Below are 17,984 nucleotides of genomic sequence, written 5' to 3' on the forward strand. Positions count from 1 at the left end.
GGATTAAGCTTCATCAATACCAAAATGATGACTATCAAAGATAAAAAAAAAAAATAACTTCAACTTCTAAATTGTCGTAACTTTGATTTCAAGTAAAATTAAAACCAACTTGTGTGTGGGTATTTGTTCAGTTGGCAAGTGTATCTGTCAAAAAGTAATAAAGAGTTCTTAAATTAAGTTTCTAAATTATCGTCTCATAAGAATTATTTTCTAACTACTAAGAATTTTCTAATTCACAGGGCATTCCTCCAAACTGTGTAAAATTTTGAACAATAGTGATTAAGGCTGGCTTTAATTCAAAATTGTTGGCTTCTACATTAGGAGTTGTGATGTTTCCAAAAGTACCTCTAGTAGTAGATGTCATGTAGTTTTGAATCAATCTCTTTTCTTCTGTCATTTTTTGTTGTCTCAACTCTTTTGTTTGTCTTTACACAATTCTTTCGATCTCAGGATCAAATAGACAAACTGTAGAATACTTAGAACGAGTGAACATGCACTGAGAAAAGATTTTTTTAAAATTATAAAAAAATAAAAACAAAAATAAAAAAATGAGAATAAAAAAAATTAAAATTAAAACAACAAAACAAATAATTAAAATAAAATAAAACAAGAATTGTTCAAATCAATTAAATATAATATTTTCTTAATATTGGTAGAACAATCTCTAACAATTAGGTCAAAAACTTATTCGGTGGGTAAGTGTACTTATCGAGAAGAAATAAAAGATTCTTAAATTAAGTTCTTGAATTATTCCACAAGGATTATTTTTCAATTAATAAGAATTTTTTAATTCAATTATTTGAGCTTAAAAGATATAAAATTAATTAAAACAAGAATTTAATTATAACATCAATTGTAAAATTAAGAACAAGAGACATAATGCACATTTTGGTTGAACTTATTAGAGAAAAACCTAAAGCATGTAGATTTTTTCATTCAATCTTTTATGTTATTTTTTTTTTGTTTAACTCTAAATTCGATTTTTATGTGATTACTAATCATTCATACAAATATTATCAATACTTAATGGTCATAAAATATTAACATTCTTTTTTCTAAATTAACATTCACAATAGTCATACAAGATATTAATTCAAGAAAGTATAAAAGTACATATGAACTTGTTAATTTAATAATGATTGAAAGAAAAATATTGGTTTGGTCCACCTAATCCTTTATTTCGTTTTATCCTATAAATTCATTAACTAATCGAAGTACGATCGCTTGATAATATAATTAATTAGGATTTTACAGTTATACGCAATAGAATAAACACTAATCACATATAGAAATCAAACATAGATTAAAATTTTAAAATCTCATAAATTCATGAACAATAATTCTCGTAACCCTAACTATGAACGTAGTTACTCATGCTATAGAAAAAAAAAAAACTAAAACAATTATAAACAAAGTCAAAGAGAAAAATAAACTAGCATGAGATAAGTTTTCAGTCTTCAAGTACGGTTGCTTGAAACTTCAACTCCCGCCAAGAGTATGTTAAAGATCATATGCAAGAGAGACGAGATGAAAGGTGTATCAAAAAAATAAAAGACAAGATGTCAAATATAATACATGAGGTCTCTCTTTAATAGAGTTTAAAAATTCTAAAACTCTTTATAATTGGGTTTCCTGTAAATGAACACGGCTATAAGCAAGACAGTGCATGAACTTGAAGTACTCTGGTGTTTCTTGAAAGGATTTGGGCATGCTAACTATTGTGAAGTTTTAATTTTTCATCAATTTGAGCTTAAAACATATCCAAAATTTATTTGTGGCCTTTTTATACTAAAATACACAATTAATATATAAATTAATATAAAATTTAAATAAAATAAAGATCAAATATAAATATATTAGCTGTAAAGGATGAATTAAATACAAGCTTATTAGTATTTTTCTTTTCGGCAGTATTTGTTGCAAGAGTAAAACCTACCTGTGTGTTGTGTGTTGTGTGTTGGTATTCTCTTTTCAACGGAGATGAATGTATTTGTTGTATAATGTCAACCAAGACGCACCAGCTCAAGTGTAATTATTGAAAAATAAATAGTGTACGACTGATGCCAAATAAACTCTTGCAATAGACTCAACCCAAGAGAAAGACCACCACTTTATCATCACTTATGTGATGTACTTCAGTTGATGTCAAGTGCCGTTTATCTTGTGAGCCATGCGAATTTTTGCCCCTGAAAAATCTTCGGTCCATATGGGAGAAAGAACCAAATTGTCAAATAATGAGGGCAGTGCCAACGAACTCGATGTTCCCTCGGTCAAATCCTCCATTTATGTTTAAGGAGTTCCTGAAAGACATTTTAAACGACATTGATGAGTGCTGCATATATTTTTGTCTCAATAAACTACTCCAAGTCAACATTTATAAAATGACCAACAAAATGACCATGAAAATACTACCACTGCATCACTTTTCTTATTATCAAATATAGCTAAACCACATTTATATATTTTTTAAATATACTACTAATTCTCACTGTTTATTTCACATAAAATCAATAGAAATTAGTTTTATAATTTTATACTTTTATCTTTTATTTCATTTGTTACGTTAATTATTTTATTTTATACTTTTTCTTTTTTCCTTCTTGTATCTTGTATTATATAAATATAATATAATCAACACAGAGTCATCAACTTAGAAAAAAAATATTTTCTTCAAGTGTAATTTCAGCTATAACATTTTTCATAAATAAAATATATCAGAATTTTATATAATTAGTATAGAAACTCGTGAAATACATATATATTTTATTTTAATATATATATATATATATATATAATAATTAAAGAAATAAAAATTATACTTTTTATAAATATAAAGGCAAAATAAAAAAGGAGCCAAAAGTCATTGGTAAAAGTTATTTTTGTTATATAGTTATGGAGCTCATTTACTTATAATAATTAATAAGAAAATACTATAAATATTATTATATTTGACAATTTTTTCATGAAACTCTAATAGTATGGACGCTCGTTTTGTTTTAAATGTTTACTTTTTGTTATTATTATTTTAAATTTATTACTTAATAATTTTCACAAAATTGTGTACAATTAATATAAATTAACTTAATTATATTTAGTGACTCCAGAATGAAAACACCATGACGCTTTATACTAAGAAGTGGAAGGCAAGAAATAACTGAACACCAATAAAAGTCAAATTAAGTGGATTACCTAGTTGTACCCAGAAAAGTTAAAAAAGAAAGTAGATTACCTGCTCTTGATTATTAATCATTAGTTAATTGTGACAACACACCACTCACCAGCACGTTAAAAAAGTATTAATTTTAATTTCTCAACACCTGAGGTTTAATATTCAAATAAAAATGATGCCTTACCTTTTGCTTCTGTTGTGAAAAAAGTCACATCACATGCGATGATGCGAAGAAGAAATCCTCTCTTCAAATGTGTGAGTTGATGGGTCAATTTAGGTGGAACCGCTGCTTTCAAATCGACTCAAGACTCAAGCGCAAGTAGATTTCTCTCGAGTATAAACTTTAATTATTTTAAAGATTTTTTAATATTAAAATCTCCCTTTTCGATTCAAATCTATAATTGTTTTAATTTACCCTTTTATTGAAAATATTTATATTTACATTTCTTATTTAAATCACTCAAAACGCTTGCTACTTTTCTCTAAAATTAGCATTATTTATACATCATACGCTTTACTTATTTCGAAAAAAATATTTAGCTCTCTTTATATGGTTCTTACATATTAACGTTTATTCTTTTTTTTTTAAATTGTACATATTATTTATATGTATGATTAATATTTAAAACATCAATTTTGAATCTTTTATATTAAAATATTTTTAAATAATTATTATTCAAAATATGAGAACATTAACGTGAAGATACTATTGAAATCGTTTATATCACAAGAATATTCGTTTTTTATTTTCAGTTAAATAAAATAAGAATATTTTAATTGTGTAAGCGTAATTCATATTTTATTACACCAAAAAAATACTTATGGAATTATTCGTGTTAGCCAATCACACTCAACTCATTTTTATACTTAGCGCTAATCGAGTTTTATAAAACTAAGATTTAAAGGATTAATTGAAAGGGAAAAAAAAATGAAAGAAAGAAGGAAAACTCTTGTTTAGGGTTTAGGGTTGTTTTCCTTTCCTAGCAATGCACAACTTTAACAGATGTCCCTTGTCAATCACAAATCACGACTTTGTGCAATTCACTCAAAAAATAATAAAAATAAAGAATTTGATTCTTTTAAAGTAAAAAAATATAAAATAAAAATTATTTATTATTAATTTAAGATTAATTATGTTTATAAACTACCTAATTTTAAAAAACTCAAATAAATTGTTTTATATTATAAATTAACGTAAAACTTTATCAATTTAAGTTAACTGATTAATATTTGTTTTAATTTTATAAAAATTTAAAAAAATAAAAGCATATAATATTTCAATAAGATATAAAAATGAATGGATACAAAATTTTGAATGTGAAAGTGAGATATTGTGAGCTGAATACGCTTTAATTGAAAGAATACGTCAACTTGTCAAAGACGGATCATCCACGACTCCACGAGCATTCCAAATAATTGGATGCCAGCAAATGGTATCTAATCACAAGTTTGCTTTGTGTCATTTTTCCACACTCGCTAGACATTTCCACATTGTGGTGGGATATTATAAGTAAAGAGCCAAAAGTGAAACATATAAATCCAAACACACATTATTATCTCAGCACAGAGAAAATGGGAAGCACTGAGATGAGTAAACAAGCAGAGTTGATCTTCATTCCCTCACCGGGAATTGGCCATTTGACGTCAACTCTGGAATTTGTTCAGCTTCTAATCAACCGTTGCAACCATCTTTCTGTCACAATTCTCTGTATTAAGTTCCCTTTAACACCCTTTTCAGACTCTCACATTAGATCAGTGTTAGCCTCAAAACCTCAAATCAAACTCATTGATCTCCCTCAAGTAGAACCACCTCAATTTGACATAACGAAGTCTACAGAATACTACATCTGGACCTTCATGGAGAACGTCAAACCCCATGTCAAAGCCACCTTGCATAGCATTGTATCATCGTATTCTGAGTCAAACCCAGTTGTTGGATTGGTCTTAGATTTCTTTTGTCTCTCCATGGTTGATGTGGGAAATGAACTGGGTATCCCTTCTTATATGTTTTTGACATCAGGTGTTGGGTTTTTAAGTCTCGCTCTTTCCCTTCCCAAACGTCAAATTGAGGATGTTTTCAATGATTCTGATCCTGAGTTGTTACTTCCTGGTTTCCCAGATCCAGTTCCTCCAAGTGTTTTGCCTGATGCTTGTTTTAACAAAGATGGTGGATATTTTTCCTATTACAAGCTTGCTCAGAGGTTCAGAGACACCAAAGGGATTATTGTTAATACTTTTTCAGAGTTTGAGCAGTGTGGTGTTGATGCATTATCTGATGGTGAAACCCCTCCTATCTATACTGTTGGTCCTTTGATTGATCTGAATCCCATTCCTAACCCAAATTTAGACAAAGCCCAGCATGACAAAATACTGAAATGGCTAGATGAGCAGCCACCTTCTTCTGTGGTTTTTGTATGTTTTGGGAGCATGGGAAGATTTGGTCCATCTCAAACAAGAGAAATAGCACTGGCACTTCAGCGTAGCGGAGTTAAGTTCTTGTGGGCTATGCGTGCTCCACCAACCACAGAAAATGCAGAGAAAAGCTTACCAGAAGGGTTTTTGGAATGGATGGAAGGTAGGGGGATGCTATGTGGGTGGGCACCCCAGGTGGAGGTTCTGGCCCACAAAGCCATTGGTGGCTTTTTATCTCACTGTGGGTGGAACTCTATTTTGGAAAGCTTGTGGTTTGGGGTACCAATTTTGACATGGCCTATCTATGCAGAACAACAGCTGAATGCTTTGATGATGAGAGAATTTGGACTAGCAGTGGAGCTGAGAGTGGACTATAGGATCGGTAGGGACTTTGTAAAGGCAGAGGAGATAGAGAAAGGGCTGAAACAATTGATGGACAGAGATAATACAGTGCACAAAAAGGTGCAAGAGATGAAAGAGATGGCTAGGAAAGCTGTCCTTAAAGGTGGGTCTTCTTTCATTTCTGTTGAAAAACTTATTGATAATATGATGGTGCAGGAACTTATAATATAGTGTATTTCATAGATGGAGTTGCTCCTTTCTTGGAATGATAGTATATGAAGAAGTCTTAGTGTTGGTGACTCAGTAATTAGGACCTATGAAAGTTGTTATGTCAAGAAACATGTCTATCTCTCCACTGAGAGAACATGTTTACTGAATATATGTTGAAAATTGCAGTTGTAGTAGTTTGTGTGTGATAAATTTACTTAACCAATTCTTTCTTTTCTGTTCAATGTTTTCTCTGTATGGCTCATGCCATACTTTTTATTCATATATGATGTTAGAAAATAAAATGGATTAAGCTCCATCAATACCAAAATGATGACTATCAAAGATAAAAAAATAAAAATAACTTCACCTTTTAAATTGCCGTAACTTCGATTTTAAGTAAAATTAAAACCTACTTGTGTGAGGGTATTCTCTCTTCAGCAGAGATGGGTGTATTTGTTGCAAAAGTAAAACCAACCTGTGTGTCTGTATTCTCTTTTCAGCAGAGATACGTATTTGTTGTATAATGTCAACCAAGACGCACCAGCTCAGGCGTAATTATTGAAAAATAAAGAGAGTACGACTGAGCCAAATAAACTCTTGCAATAGACTCGGCCCAGGAGAGAAATCACAATTTTATCACCAGTTAAAACTCTTGTGATGTAGTTCACTTGATGTCAAGTGCCATTTATCTTGTGAGCCGTGCGAATTTTCGCCCCTGAAAAATCTCCGGTCCAAATGGGAGAAAGAACCAAATTGTCAAATAATAAGGACAGTGCCAACGAACTCGATGTTCCCTCGGTCAAATCCTCAATTTATGTTCTAGGAGTTAGAGAGACGTTTTAAAAGGCATTGACGAGCGCTGCTTATATTTTTGTCACAAAAAATAACTCCAAGTCAAAATTTATAAAATGTGAATGAAAATAAGATTAAAAATCCCCACAACCAAGCGTAAAACTCTACTGTACTTGGAATCATAATTTGGCGTCTTGTGGACCAGAACCGTAAAAATTGAGAGCTTCGATATGCCGATGCTTTTCATGTTTGCTAGCTGTCGAAAAAGATAGAATCACTGATAGATATAGACCAAATATATTATTCATGGTGCATTAGCATTGATAGTCGGAGACCGTTGAACCAAACAAAATATTTATCAAACCAACCGCACCATATGGAAAATTATCACCACTCTCGTATTTAAATCATATAACAAACAAAATGACCATGGAAATATTAGCACTGCATCACTTTTCTGATTATCAAATATAGCTCAAATTAAACTAGTACTCATTTCTCTCCACAAACAAAGAAGGAATAACATGCTCATACCCAGACCTCAAATACTGCCCCTTTACCTTCTTGAACTTTTCTCTCCTCTCCTGTCAAAATCATATCTTACTTTTGACTCTCTTCGATCACTATCATTTATATATGATCTGTTATCTTGTTTCCTATCATAATCTTCTCTTGACCTTGGTGCACATTCATCTTCAGGGTGCTTTCGTGATCTCCTGTCTTCCCTGTTACTATGAGGTTCTCTTGATTTCCTTCCAAAATCATCATCATCCTGCCTCCAGGGTCTTTGATCATCCCTTATAGTTATATCAGAACCTCTTGACTTGTGTTCAAACTCAGTATCATCTGGCTTTATTGATCTCTTGCCTTCCCCTCTGTTATGATCTTTTGACTCAGGTTCCATACCATTATAATCATTCCTTCTTGATCTTTTTTCTTCCCTCCTATATTGCTCTTCTCTCGACCTGTGTTCAAATTTGTCACCTTCATGCCTTCTTGATCTCTTTTCTTCTCTTCTACTGTTATTTTCTCTTCCCTCACATCTATCATCGTCATAATGCTGCCGCAATGTCTTCTCTCTTCTATCACTTTTCTTTGGTTGGCTGTCTAATCCAATGTCATGCCCATGGGCTCTAGAATGTGAATCGCTGTCTCTAGTTTCTGGAAAAAGATTTGATGGGTTGCTGCCATATTTTCTCTCTTTTTTGGGACCCTCATATTTGTCATGACCCCATTTTGAACTGTCTTCCTCTTGACCCCAACCTGTATTTGCAGCTCTCTGGATAAAGACAACAAAGACAGTCAAGAACTCAAAGTCAAAACATACAAAGGGATAGCTGGATAAACCATCTGCATTTAAGTTTTCATTCTTAAATTCAGCACATTTTATAACATCAACAACTTCTTCAAAAGTTCAACCATATGCAAAACACGTGAGGAGAAACTATACAAAGAATAGAACAGAGATGATAAAGCAGCAGCAAACAAGTATGCATAAATTTTGCTCCGCTTCCCTCAGATATAGTTAAATTACAATGCCCTCCCCTCTAACTTCATTAATTACATTTCCCTCCTCTGACAGATGAATATGGGCTACACTCAAGCCCATGTTAATATAAACAAACCTCTTATTGGTGGTGAACAACTAAATAGTATGGATAAAGAAAACATTCATTCTATGACAGTCATTTATGAAATAAAGAAAACATTACCAGTAATGGAAATTAAAGAATAATTTAAATTGATTATATAAAAATCATAATTTCATTTCCTTTCTCTGCAACTTGCGTCACCAGCAACTAATTTTAAGCACAAGGGTATTAATCTTAGGACCATAGAAAATTAAACAATTTTAAACACTCACACTATCCGCTTTGGAAATTCATCAAGAATTGTTAATTCAACTGCTTAAATCCCAGATTTGATTGTGGAGGTTTAAAACTAGTTGTCAATGATTCCAACAATGACAACAAGTAGGGGGAAAATCCCTGAGACGCTCATTCATAATAAATTAGACTAAAGTGTAAATATATTCATGCCCCCAAGAAGTGGAGAGTGATTTTTAACACTAAAGATGAATGCAGTGTTAATTGCCGAGTGATTTTTAACACTGGAGATGAATCCAGTGTTAATAAGAGTGTAATTTACTCAATATTCTAACAACGGAATGACAAAGAAAAATGAAAGCAAATTTCAAGTTAAAACTTAACACTAGAGATGAATGCAGTTTTGATCTTTGAATCATAATCAAAACTTGAATGCAATTCAATTCCAATTCTGTTGAGACTTGAGACTGAAATCACTTTTATTATTATAGTTAGAAATGCATTAAGAATTAGGATATAGAATTAAAATTTGTATTCTCATTTAAACTTTACCATACATGCTGATGCATGCATACTATATAGTTTGAAATTATGATTTTTATATAATCAATTTAAATGATTCTTTAATTTCCATTACCTTTATTTCATAAATGACTGTCATAGAATGAGGCCACAGCAAGAGCAGGAAAAATAAATCCTGACAGCAAGCCTAGCAAACATCAAGCAGAAACAAATATCTGATGTTCTGTATGTACATTGAAATACATAATCATAAATCTTTGCAAAGTCAGCGGAGTAGAGGTCATGGCTAGCTGAAGTCAACGGCTGACTTGAGCAGAACTGTTTAATACAATTGGTGACCAGAGCCACAGCAATCAGTGGTGAGTGGAGGAGTTAGGAGATTCAGTAACTGTACGTGACATAGTTGAGGGAGGAAGAAACAGAGTAAGTCTTGATCTTTGATCGGGCAAACAAGACAATTTTTTCAGAAATAAAATTTCATTCAAAAAGGAGAGACAAGAGAGTTCAAAATAGGAGAATCATGAATCCTACCAAGTCCTACAGCTATAAAAAATACAACAAAAAGAAGAAAAAAAAACTTCTCATCAACTTAGAAAGGAAAACCCGGACTCTTAGCGAGTCTTAAAACACACTTTAATTAACTCATGCGCTTCAACATAACTAAAGCATGTCTGTCATCAAGGTCACAGCATCTAAATAGAAATGAACAACTAATTATCTGAAGTAATGAACCTTTTAAGTCAGCAAAAACAGATCAACAACGAAGGGAAAAAATAAAATTTAGCTTTCGGTGTAACGCTCTTCTCTAGCTCTACAACCAATACCAAAATTCCATTCAGACAAAATCAAAGACCATTAATTCATTCCAATAAGCCAAAAAGCATTGCAAATGAGTACTTTAGTTATACTTTACCACAAATCAAACCTCTAAGCTCAAGTTTTCAAATCATGGGAGTTAGTACAGTAGCATATACTTATTTAAAAACAAAACACATGAAAAAAAAATCAAATTACTTTATGACATGATTGTTGAATGCTTATCTTACTTGTTCATCATGAGAAAATTTGCAGCTAGCTCCACGAGTACATTCTCCTCTTTGAAAAGCACGACAAACACCGCGCGCCTCCCTTTTCTGACGCGCTGTCTCTTCGTCTTCCTCCTCCTTCTTCTTATACTTATTAACGTGGTCCACCCTAATTACTCTCCCTAAAACCTGAGCTCCATTCAAATTATCTGAGACAATCTCAACAAAAAGAAATTCACCATTAGATTCATTAAAAAACTCATTAAAATAAAAAACATATTTTAGAATCACGTGACAGAAACCAACCCACAGCAAGAGTTGTGCTTCTTTGATCTTCATACGCAAGGAACGCAAAACCCTTTGATTTTCCAGTGCCTTTGTCTCTAACGAGATTAACATCAACAACCTCACCGTATCTAGGTTTAACAGGAATAATAATAATAATAATAATAATAATAATAACAATAAAATTGTTAATTAATGAAATGGAAGAGGAAAGAAGATTACTGAGCAAAAACAGCGAGAAGATCACCCTCGGTGAGATCGAAGGGAATGCCACCGACAAAAATGTAAGCGGAATCTTTGTATTTGGTGTGCCACGAAGCTTCTTCGCCGATGCCGAGTGCAGCTTCTCTGGAATTGATGTTCTGAATGCGCTTCACTAGGGTTAATGGGTTCATGTCTCTCTGCTCTACGCGAACTGTGCAAGCAATTAGCCCAGCAAAGAAAGAGGGAAATGCGATATGGCTAGGGCTATGCCAATGTGCAAACAAAAGCTTTTATCCAAAATAGAAAATCAATGACGCATGATCATGTTTTTATCCAAAATAGAAAATCAATTTCTTTTAAGTTTAGTTTAGTCTTTTCTAAAGTTTTACTTAACTTATTAATCTTTTTAATACTTTACATATTAAAGTTCTTTCATAAGTCATTAAGGTATGGGTAAATTTAACGATAAATATTTATAAGAAAAAAATAATATAAAAATAAATAATTTTAAATAGTTTAATTTATATTACTATAATTTTTATTTTACATTTTTTTATGAAATTATCTAAATTAAGTTTAAATCTTTTTATGAGACATATATTTAATATTAAAATTTTATAAATTTATTTAATACAACATTATAAATATATTATGTTTTGTAAACAATATTTTTTATAATATTATAATATTAATAAATCTTATGTAAGTCATTCTATCATATTTAATAAATGCTTTTTAATTGAAATATAATATTTTAAATGTTTAAATTTAATTTATTACTTAAATAGAGTGAGCGAAGGAAGTTAGATTTTAAAGTAGGTTTCAGCCGAACCTTTATTTGTAACTATAAACTGAAGTTGACCTATAAAAGATTAGAGTATGTTTGTTTTTAATTTTTAAAAGAGTTTTTAAAAAAAAACTAAAAATTATCTATAATTTTAGTTTTTAAAAAGAAAAAACTTTTTTAAAAATTAGAAACAAATATGCTCTAATATTTTACTTTTTAAATTTTGCATAAAATAACTTTAATTTTAAATTTTAATAATATTTATGTGTCCCGTGTGTTTTATTCATTTATTTTTATTCACAGGTGTTAGAGATAAATTACTGTTATGAAAATTTTATAATAGATTACATTTAAAAATTGGCCGTTGACGAACAGACATTAGTCATTAGATATGACGTAAAACACTGAAACTACTTTCCTCTTGGTGCCTTGACGCTAATGACCATATTTTCCAAAAAAAAATGTATAATTAAATGAGAAATGAGAAATGAAAAAAAAGTGCAATAAAACAACAGTGAAAAAATAAATTATAAAAAATATATAAGAATAAAATAACCCTTCAATATCATATATCTTTTCTACATATGCCCGTTAACAAATTTGCTGACCAAGATTTAAAAAAAGAAAAAAAAACTATTTTCGCATGCTTCTTTCTTATGCCTATAAACCATTGATCGGCACCAAGCCAGTTACTAATATTTATGTTACTTATGATTTGAATGTATATGTTTATGAACGCCTTCCACCATAGCGTCTTTTTCTCTGTTGAAATGAACTCAAGGCGTCTACAAACTCATCCTTCCCAAAATCTGGCCAAAGCTCTCGATTAAAGTAAAGTTCTGTGTATGCCAATTGCCATAACAAGAAGTTACTCACTCTAAGTTCACCACTAGTTCGTATTAGTAGATCAGGGTATGGAAACTCAGTGCAATTAGTTTCCAGTTCCTGTTCAATAATGCTTTCATTGATGTCTTCCAAATGAATAACCCCATCTTTTACTTTCTTGGCTACACTTTTACATGCTTGAACAACATCATATTTCCCACTGTAGCTCACTGCCACTATAAGTTGGAGTCCTGTATTATGCTTTGTTTTCTCTTCTACACTAGCTATCATTCTTAGTAGAGACTTGGGGAGCTTTGATGAATCGCCAATCACAGATATTCGAATCCCTTCCCTGTAACAAATGCAAGGATTACACAGTGTCAAAAAATGTTTATCCAATTCTCACTTCATTCATGGAAAAAATATTTTTTTTAACCTGTATAATTTACATGTAATATTTTTAAATAATTTCATAACTTAATACATTGTTATTATTAAATATCATAGTTTTTTAAAAAAAATATATTATGTATGAGTTTTTATTACATGCAATATTATATATAAACAAATCAAAAGAAAAATAATGAATAAATTTAAGTGTAATGACATTAGTATTTTACTTTAATAATTTATGTAATAAAAATAGGATTAAAATTCAGTAAAATTTAAATCTTAATTAAATAACAACATAAAAATGCCTATAATATTTCATTTAAACTTTGTCCATAATAAAATAAAAATAACAAGTTTAGGAAAATGTTCGATTTGACTTTTGGTCATAACAGTCAAAAGGTCAAGTGTCACCAATATATAATATCCTTGAATGAACATCTTTATCAGATGATTGCGTTTCTTGTTGGTTTAACATGATGTGATGCAGAGGAAAAACATACTCCATCTCTACTCTGTGTAATGTTTAGACGGCAAAGAAAAACTAGCAAGAAAACAAAATAGAACCCCCACTTGATCAATATAATTTCATTTTGTATAGTGACACCTGTCAAGCCTGTAACATAACTTAAACCTAAACCAGACGTACAAATAATAATAATAATAATATGGATAAGGAAAAAAAAAATTCTTTTAAAGATAAAATATATTGCACTTTAATTTATTTTAATATAAATAAAACTTTTAGTGATAGTGACTAATTATGAATGATATTTTAATTTAAGAACTTGACTACAGATTATTGATTTTATAACTTTATAAAAAAAAAATTAAAGTTTAACGTAAATAGTAAGGATTCAAAATTATGTACCCAAAGGTCCTAATAATTTCAGTGATAATAATTTTTAAGAATATTATTTATATTAAATAGAACTAATGTGTCATCTCTAAAGGAAGAGAATATAAATGTTCAAATAAAATAGAAGATTCTGTAATATAATCGAGAAAGCAAGGGAAAAAAAGAAATAACCGAGTAACTTATGTGCTTTATAAGCCACTAAAATTGAGCTAATGCAATGGTGAGGATTTTTATAATTTGTATGAGATCATAAGTCATTCTTGCATCGTAAACAAAAGCAATTTTAGTAACCATTCTTTTAACAAGAGAATCATGACTATTAAAATCAATTTGCACATTAATTTAGCATGTCTAGTAATTGTTTTTATGAAGCACTGGTAGAATAGATTCTGAAAGGAGTAAACATTTTAATTAATAAAATTAACAAAAGGTGTGAAATCTATATATATATATATATATATAATTTTTATCACACCTTTAAATATCATTCTTCTACACATTTTTCTAACGTCAATTATTTTAAAATTATTTTTATTAAAAAATAAAATCAATACACACCTGATAAAATCATGTTTAGACCCATAAAAATAGATGAAATTAAATTAAATTAATAATAATAAAATCATATTTTTAAATGTGTTTAAAACGATATAAAATGACTTATATTTCATTTTATTATGTTCATTGTTTCTCTTCTTCCTTCGTTGGATTTATACGTGAAATCAGATAATTCTTTTTCTAATTAAATTAATTAATAATATCAACAAAATTCATATATTTTTTTGTTTGTCAAGAAAACATAAATAACATAAAGATCTTTCATTTTATTAGAATTAGTATAATAAAATATATGCGAAATGAGATAAATTTTTCTTGTTTCAATATATATAATCAACAAAACTCTATATAACCTTTTTATTTATATGCTAAACAAACATAAATAACACAAAGAACCTTCATTTTATTAGAATTACACAGTCTTTAATATTTAATCATTTTATTAAACTAAGTAATTCCTATACATAAATATTAGAAACACGTTAAAAAAAAGACATAATTTGGTTTCAACTTTCATGATACTAGGATTATCTGCCACTGTATTTCATACACACTGAATGCAGCATGAAAGTAATTAAATTCTTTGGTACCTGATAAAAGCTTCAATCTCTGAATTTATGGCTCTTTCAAACAGCCGCATCAAGAAGTCAACCTCCACCTGCAGCATCACCACCACAAGTGAAACAAACCTCAGCAACAACACAACACCGTTCACTCTTCAAAATCAAAACACATCAATGAATAATGACCTTGGGCCGAACCCAGTTATCTGTGGAGAACGCGAAAACCGTCAGAACCTTAATCCCCCAATTGCAACACAGTCTCACCAACCTCCTCAACGATTGCACCCCCTCTTGGTGACCCGCCGACGGTAACAACCCTCTCAGCTTCGCCCACCTTCCATTCCCGTCCATAATCACCGCCACGTGCTTTGGCATCAGCTCCGGCACTAACTCTGCCGGAAGCGGCTCCGGCGACTCTCGAATTGCCACGTTCAGAGGAGCAGTGGCAGTGCCGCGTTTGGGGATGATGAGACGGTGTGTTTGGGAAGGGGAATAAGGATAATAATAATAATAATGGGAACAAAAAGAAGAATTAGGATTAGGCTTTGGACGAGGAACAAGAGTGTTGTGCAGATGAATAGGTAGCCTTAACGATAACATTTTAATTCGTGAATGGGGATACGGTTATCCCGGTTTCAAAATATAATTGTTTGTTTTGTGAGGTGTTGTTGCTGAGTGTGGCTTGGTTTATAAAGAGGACAGTTGTGTGCGGGTCGTTAACACTTGATAGCGTCGCTCCAAAACGCTGCCGTTCCGTACCACGATTGCTAACTGCAGCAACGAGTGGTCCACATTTACTTGGCTTCAATTTGGTGATGGGGGCTTGCTTTGTCTCTCCTTCCACAGCATTGTATCAATTACTTAGACTTTTCAACATACTAAGAAAATCAAATTTAGCTTTCTTTAAAAACATAACATGCATAAAAATTAATGTAACATGTTTTTAAAATATGTAAATATAAAATTGTTTCATTATAATATATTATTATTTATTATAAAATTTGACACAAATAATTAATGATTAACCACAGTTGTCTTTTTTAATGCAAATGTTTTCTATGTTTAAAAAAATCTTTTTCCTTTAAATTAGCACCCCATTTTTACCATAAAAACTTACGGAAGTTAGATGTAATTGATAGTTATAGACTTATAGTACAGATAGTCGAATTGATTAAAATCAAAATTTATACAAAAAATATTGAATATGTGTGAGAACTTTAAAATTTATGCATATAATGATAAGAACAAACGTAACTACATTTTATTTTATCAAAAACATTATTTGCGCCATTAAAGGAGTATTTTTTAAAAATATATTCATAGTATACTTTCAAAATATGTGTAATAAACAATATAAATAATAATATATTATATCATATACCATATTGAATTTTAATAGTTTAAATAATAAAACTTTTTTTTTCTTACAATTGAAAGTGATATCTTCGGTACACTCATGATTGGAAACCAACTTCCAACTTCACGCAATGAAGAGCCTCATAGATGGTGGTACATAGTTGGTGTAATTTTTATTTGATTTAAATGTTATTTTAATTTTTATATAAAACCTGTATTTTTAATTTAGTTTTATAATTTTTTTGTGTAAAATCGAGTTCTTGAATATCTTTTTTATATGATCCATGTTATTATCTTTTATTAGATTTAATCCCCTTATGGGCGGAATTGATTAAAATAAATTATTTTATAGTAATTAATAATAAAATTATTATAAAAATAATACTATCTGTAATTATATTTAAAACATCTTAAATTAATAGTTTAGTATATAAAATAGTTATTAATAGTTAATATAATAATCATAATTAAATATTTTTATTATTAATTTAATAAATAAATTTATATTATAATAAAAACTTTACTGTATTATAAATAAACATTTAATCATGCAGAATAATTGAATATTATATTGCAAATGAGGAGGGAAAAAGTATAAACAAATAAACAAAATAATAATCAAATTTGATATTCAATTTTGAAATTAAAGAATGGAGATAGAACCTTGTCATTAAAATAAACTCAAAAGAAATATAATAATCCATGTTAGCTTATAAAAAATAAGTTGGTAACTTTGAACTTATAAGTCAATTTTCATAGTCAATTTAACTTAAGCTTCTACGTGCAATTATTTATGATTGTTTTTTACAAGTTTTATTTTTGAGGTAAAACTCTAATTAAAATTAAGAGCAACATAAAAGATATTACATGTGAACTTTATTTTTAAATAATTTTTTTAATTGCTTAAGGTATAATACTAATTTATTTTTATAATTTGTCACGAATTAATATAACAAAATTTAATTTGTTTACATAATGAGGTTGATTGTAATTTTTATATATAAATTTTTTTATTTTAATTTTTACAATATAGTATATTTTTATATAAAGACAACATAAAAACGTGTTACATTAAAAAATTAAATTTAACAAATAAATTCAAAATAAAGACGCTATAAACGATAATAATAACTACTATTTTGAAAAAATTAATTAAAAAACTACTATATATATATATATATATATGTTTTTGTATAGATATCAAATTAAAAATGAATTTATAAAATACATTTTAATGAAATACATAATTTAAGTTAACGCATATAATACATTTAAAATATTTAATCATTTAAAATAAAATTATTTAAATTTTAAACTAAATAGATACTTAGTCATAACAAAGGTGAAGCATAGTTTGTTTAATGAAAAGCAACCAAAACATTGCACGACACGTAACATGTTCCACACGAGCCATGCAGTGGCCAGAAAAGGAAATCAAGGGGGCCCAGGGTGCTGTCACGTGCCATGCGCCCTGCTCCTCACCTAGCCCATTTATGAGTATAACTCCTTGATTTTAATCTGCTTTTCCCCTTGTTGTGTCCCCAAACTTAAGGTTTTTTAGTTTTTTTTTACTATTATTTAAAATTTCTTATGAATATTTCGTAAAAAAAATTATTTATTTAATTTTAAAAATTATTTATACAATTTATTAAAATATATATTAATTTGTAAATATTTTCATTACTAATAGCTTGCACTTAGCAGTGCCTGTTGTGTGTTATAAAGGTGAGTAAAAAAAATAAATCTAGTAAGTGGGAGGCAAGTCCCGTAAGGAGGTCACAAAACCACTGGGTGGATAGCGGATGCCACTGCCACCTGTAGCTCTTAGCTTCCTCTTTTAAATATAATTTTGTTTTTTT

The 17,984-nt window shown here is 29.6% G+C and overlaps 3 protein-coding genes across 4 annotated transcripts; 1 reads left to right on the forward strand and 2 right to left on the reverse strand.

The window, feature by feature from the left end:
- The first annotated feature begins 4,550 nt into the window (after positions 1–4,550).
- LOC113847393 (UDP-glycosyltransferase 71K1-like) lies at positions 4,551–6,450 on the forward strand. 2 transcript variants are annotated; one of them, XM_027476481.1, is made up of 2 exons: positions 4,751–5,189; positions 5,289–6,418. In XM_027476481.1, exons 1-2 carry the CDS (start codon positions 4,757–4,759, stop codon positions 6,152–6,154), a joined length of 1,299 nt encoding a protein of 432 aa, XP_027332282.1. In that variant the 5' UTR covers positions 4,751–4,756; the 3' UTR covers positions 6,155–6,418. The 2 variants fall into 2 exon arrangements, with proteins under 2 accessions (XP_027332281.1, XP_027332282.1); XM_027476480.1 differs by having other exon boundaries at positions 4,551–6,450.
- Positions 6,451–7,213: 763 nt separating this feature from the next.
- On the reverse strand, positions 7,214–11,089 carry LOC113848402 (zinc finger CCCH domain-containing protein 25). Its single transcript, XM_027477890.1, has 4 exons — positions 10,806–11,089; positions 10,605–10,714; positions 10,320–10,507; positions 7,214–8,204 (listed from the first exon to the last, which is right to left on the reverse strand). The coding sequence occupies exons 1-4, from the start codon at positions 10,976–10,978 to the stop codon at positions 7,482–7,484; spliced, it is 1,194 nt and encodes a 397-aa protein (XP_027333691.1). The 5' UTR covers positions 10,979–11,089; the 3' UTR covers positions 7,214–7,481.
- Positions 11,090–11,901: 812 nt separating this feature from the next.
- Positions 11,902–15,433, reverse strand: LOC113848403 (dehydrodolichyl diphosphate synthase 2). Its single transcript, XM_027477891.1, has 3 exons — positions 14,956–15,433; positions 14,797–14,864; positions 11,902–12,751 (listed from the first exon to the last, which is right to left on the reverse strand). The coding sequence occupies exons 1-3, from the start codon at positions 15,367–15,369 to the stop codon at positions 12,304–12,306; spliced, it is 930 nt and encodes a 309-aa protein (XP_027333692.1). The 5' UTR covers positions 15,370–15,433; the 3' UTR covers positions 11,902–12,303.
- Positions 15,434–17,984: the final 2,551 nt, after the last annotated feature.

The sequence above is a fragment of the Abrus precatorius genome, unplaced genomic scaffold (genome assembly GCF_003935025.1).
Source record: "Abrus precatorius isolate BTA unplaced genomic scaffold, Abrus_2018 Scaffold8, whole genome shotgun sequence".
NCBI lineage: Eukaryota > Viridiplantae > Streptophyta > Magnoliopsida > Fabales > Fabaceae > Abrus > Abrus precatorius.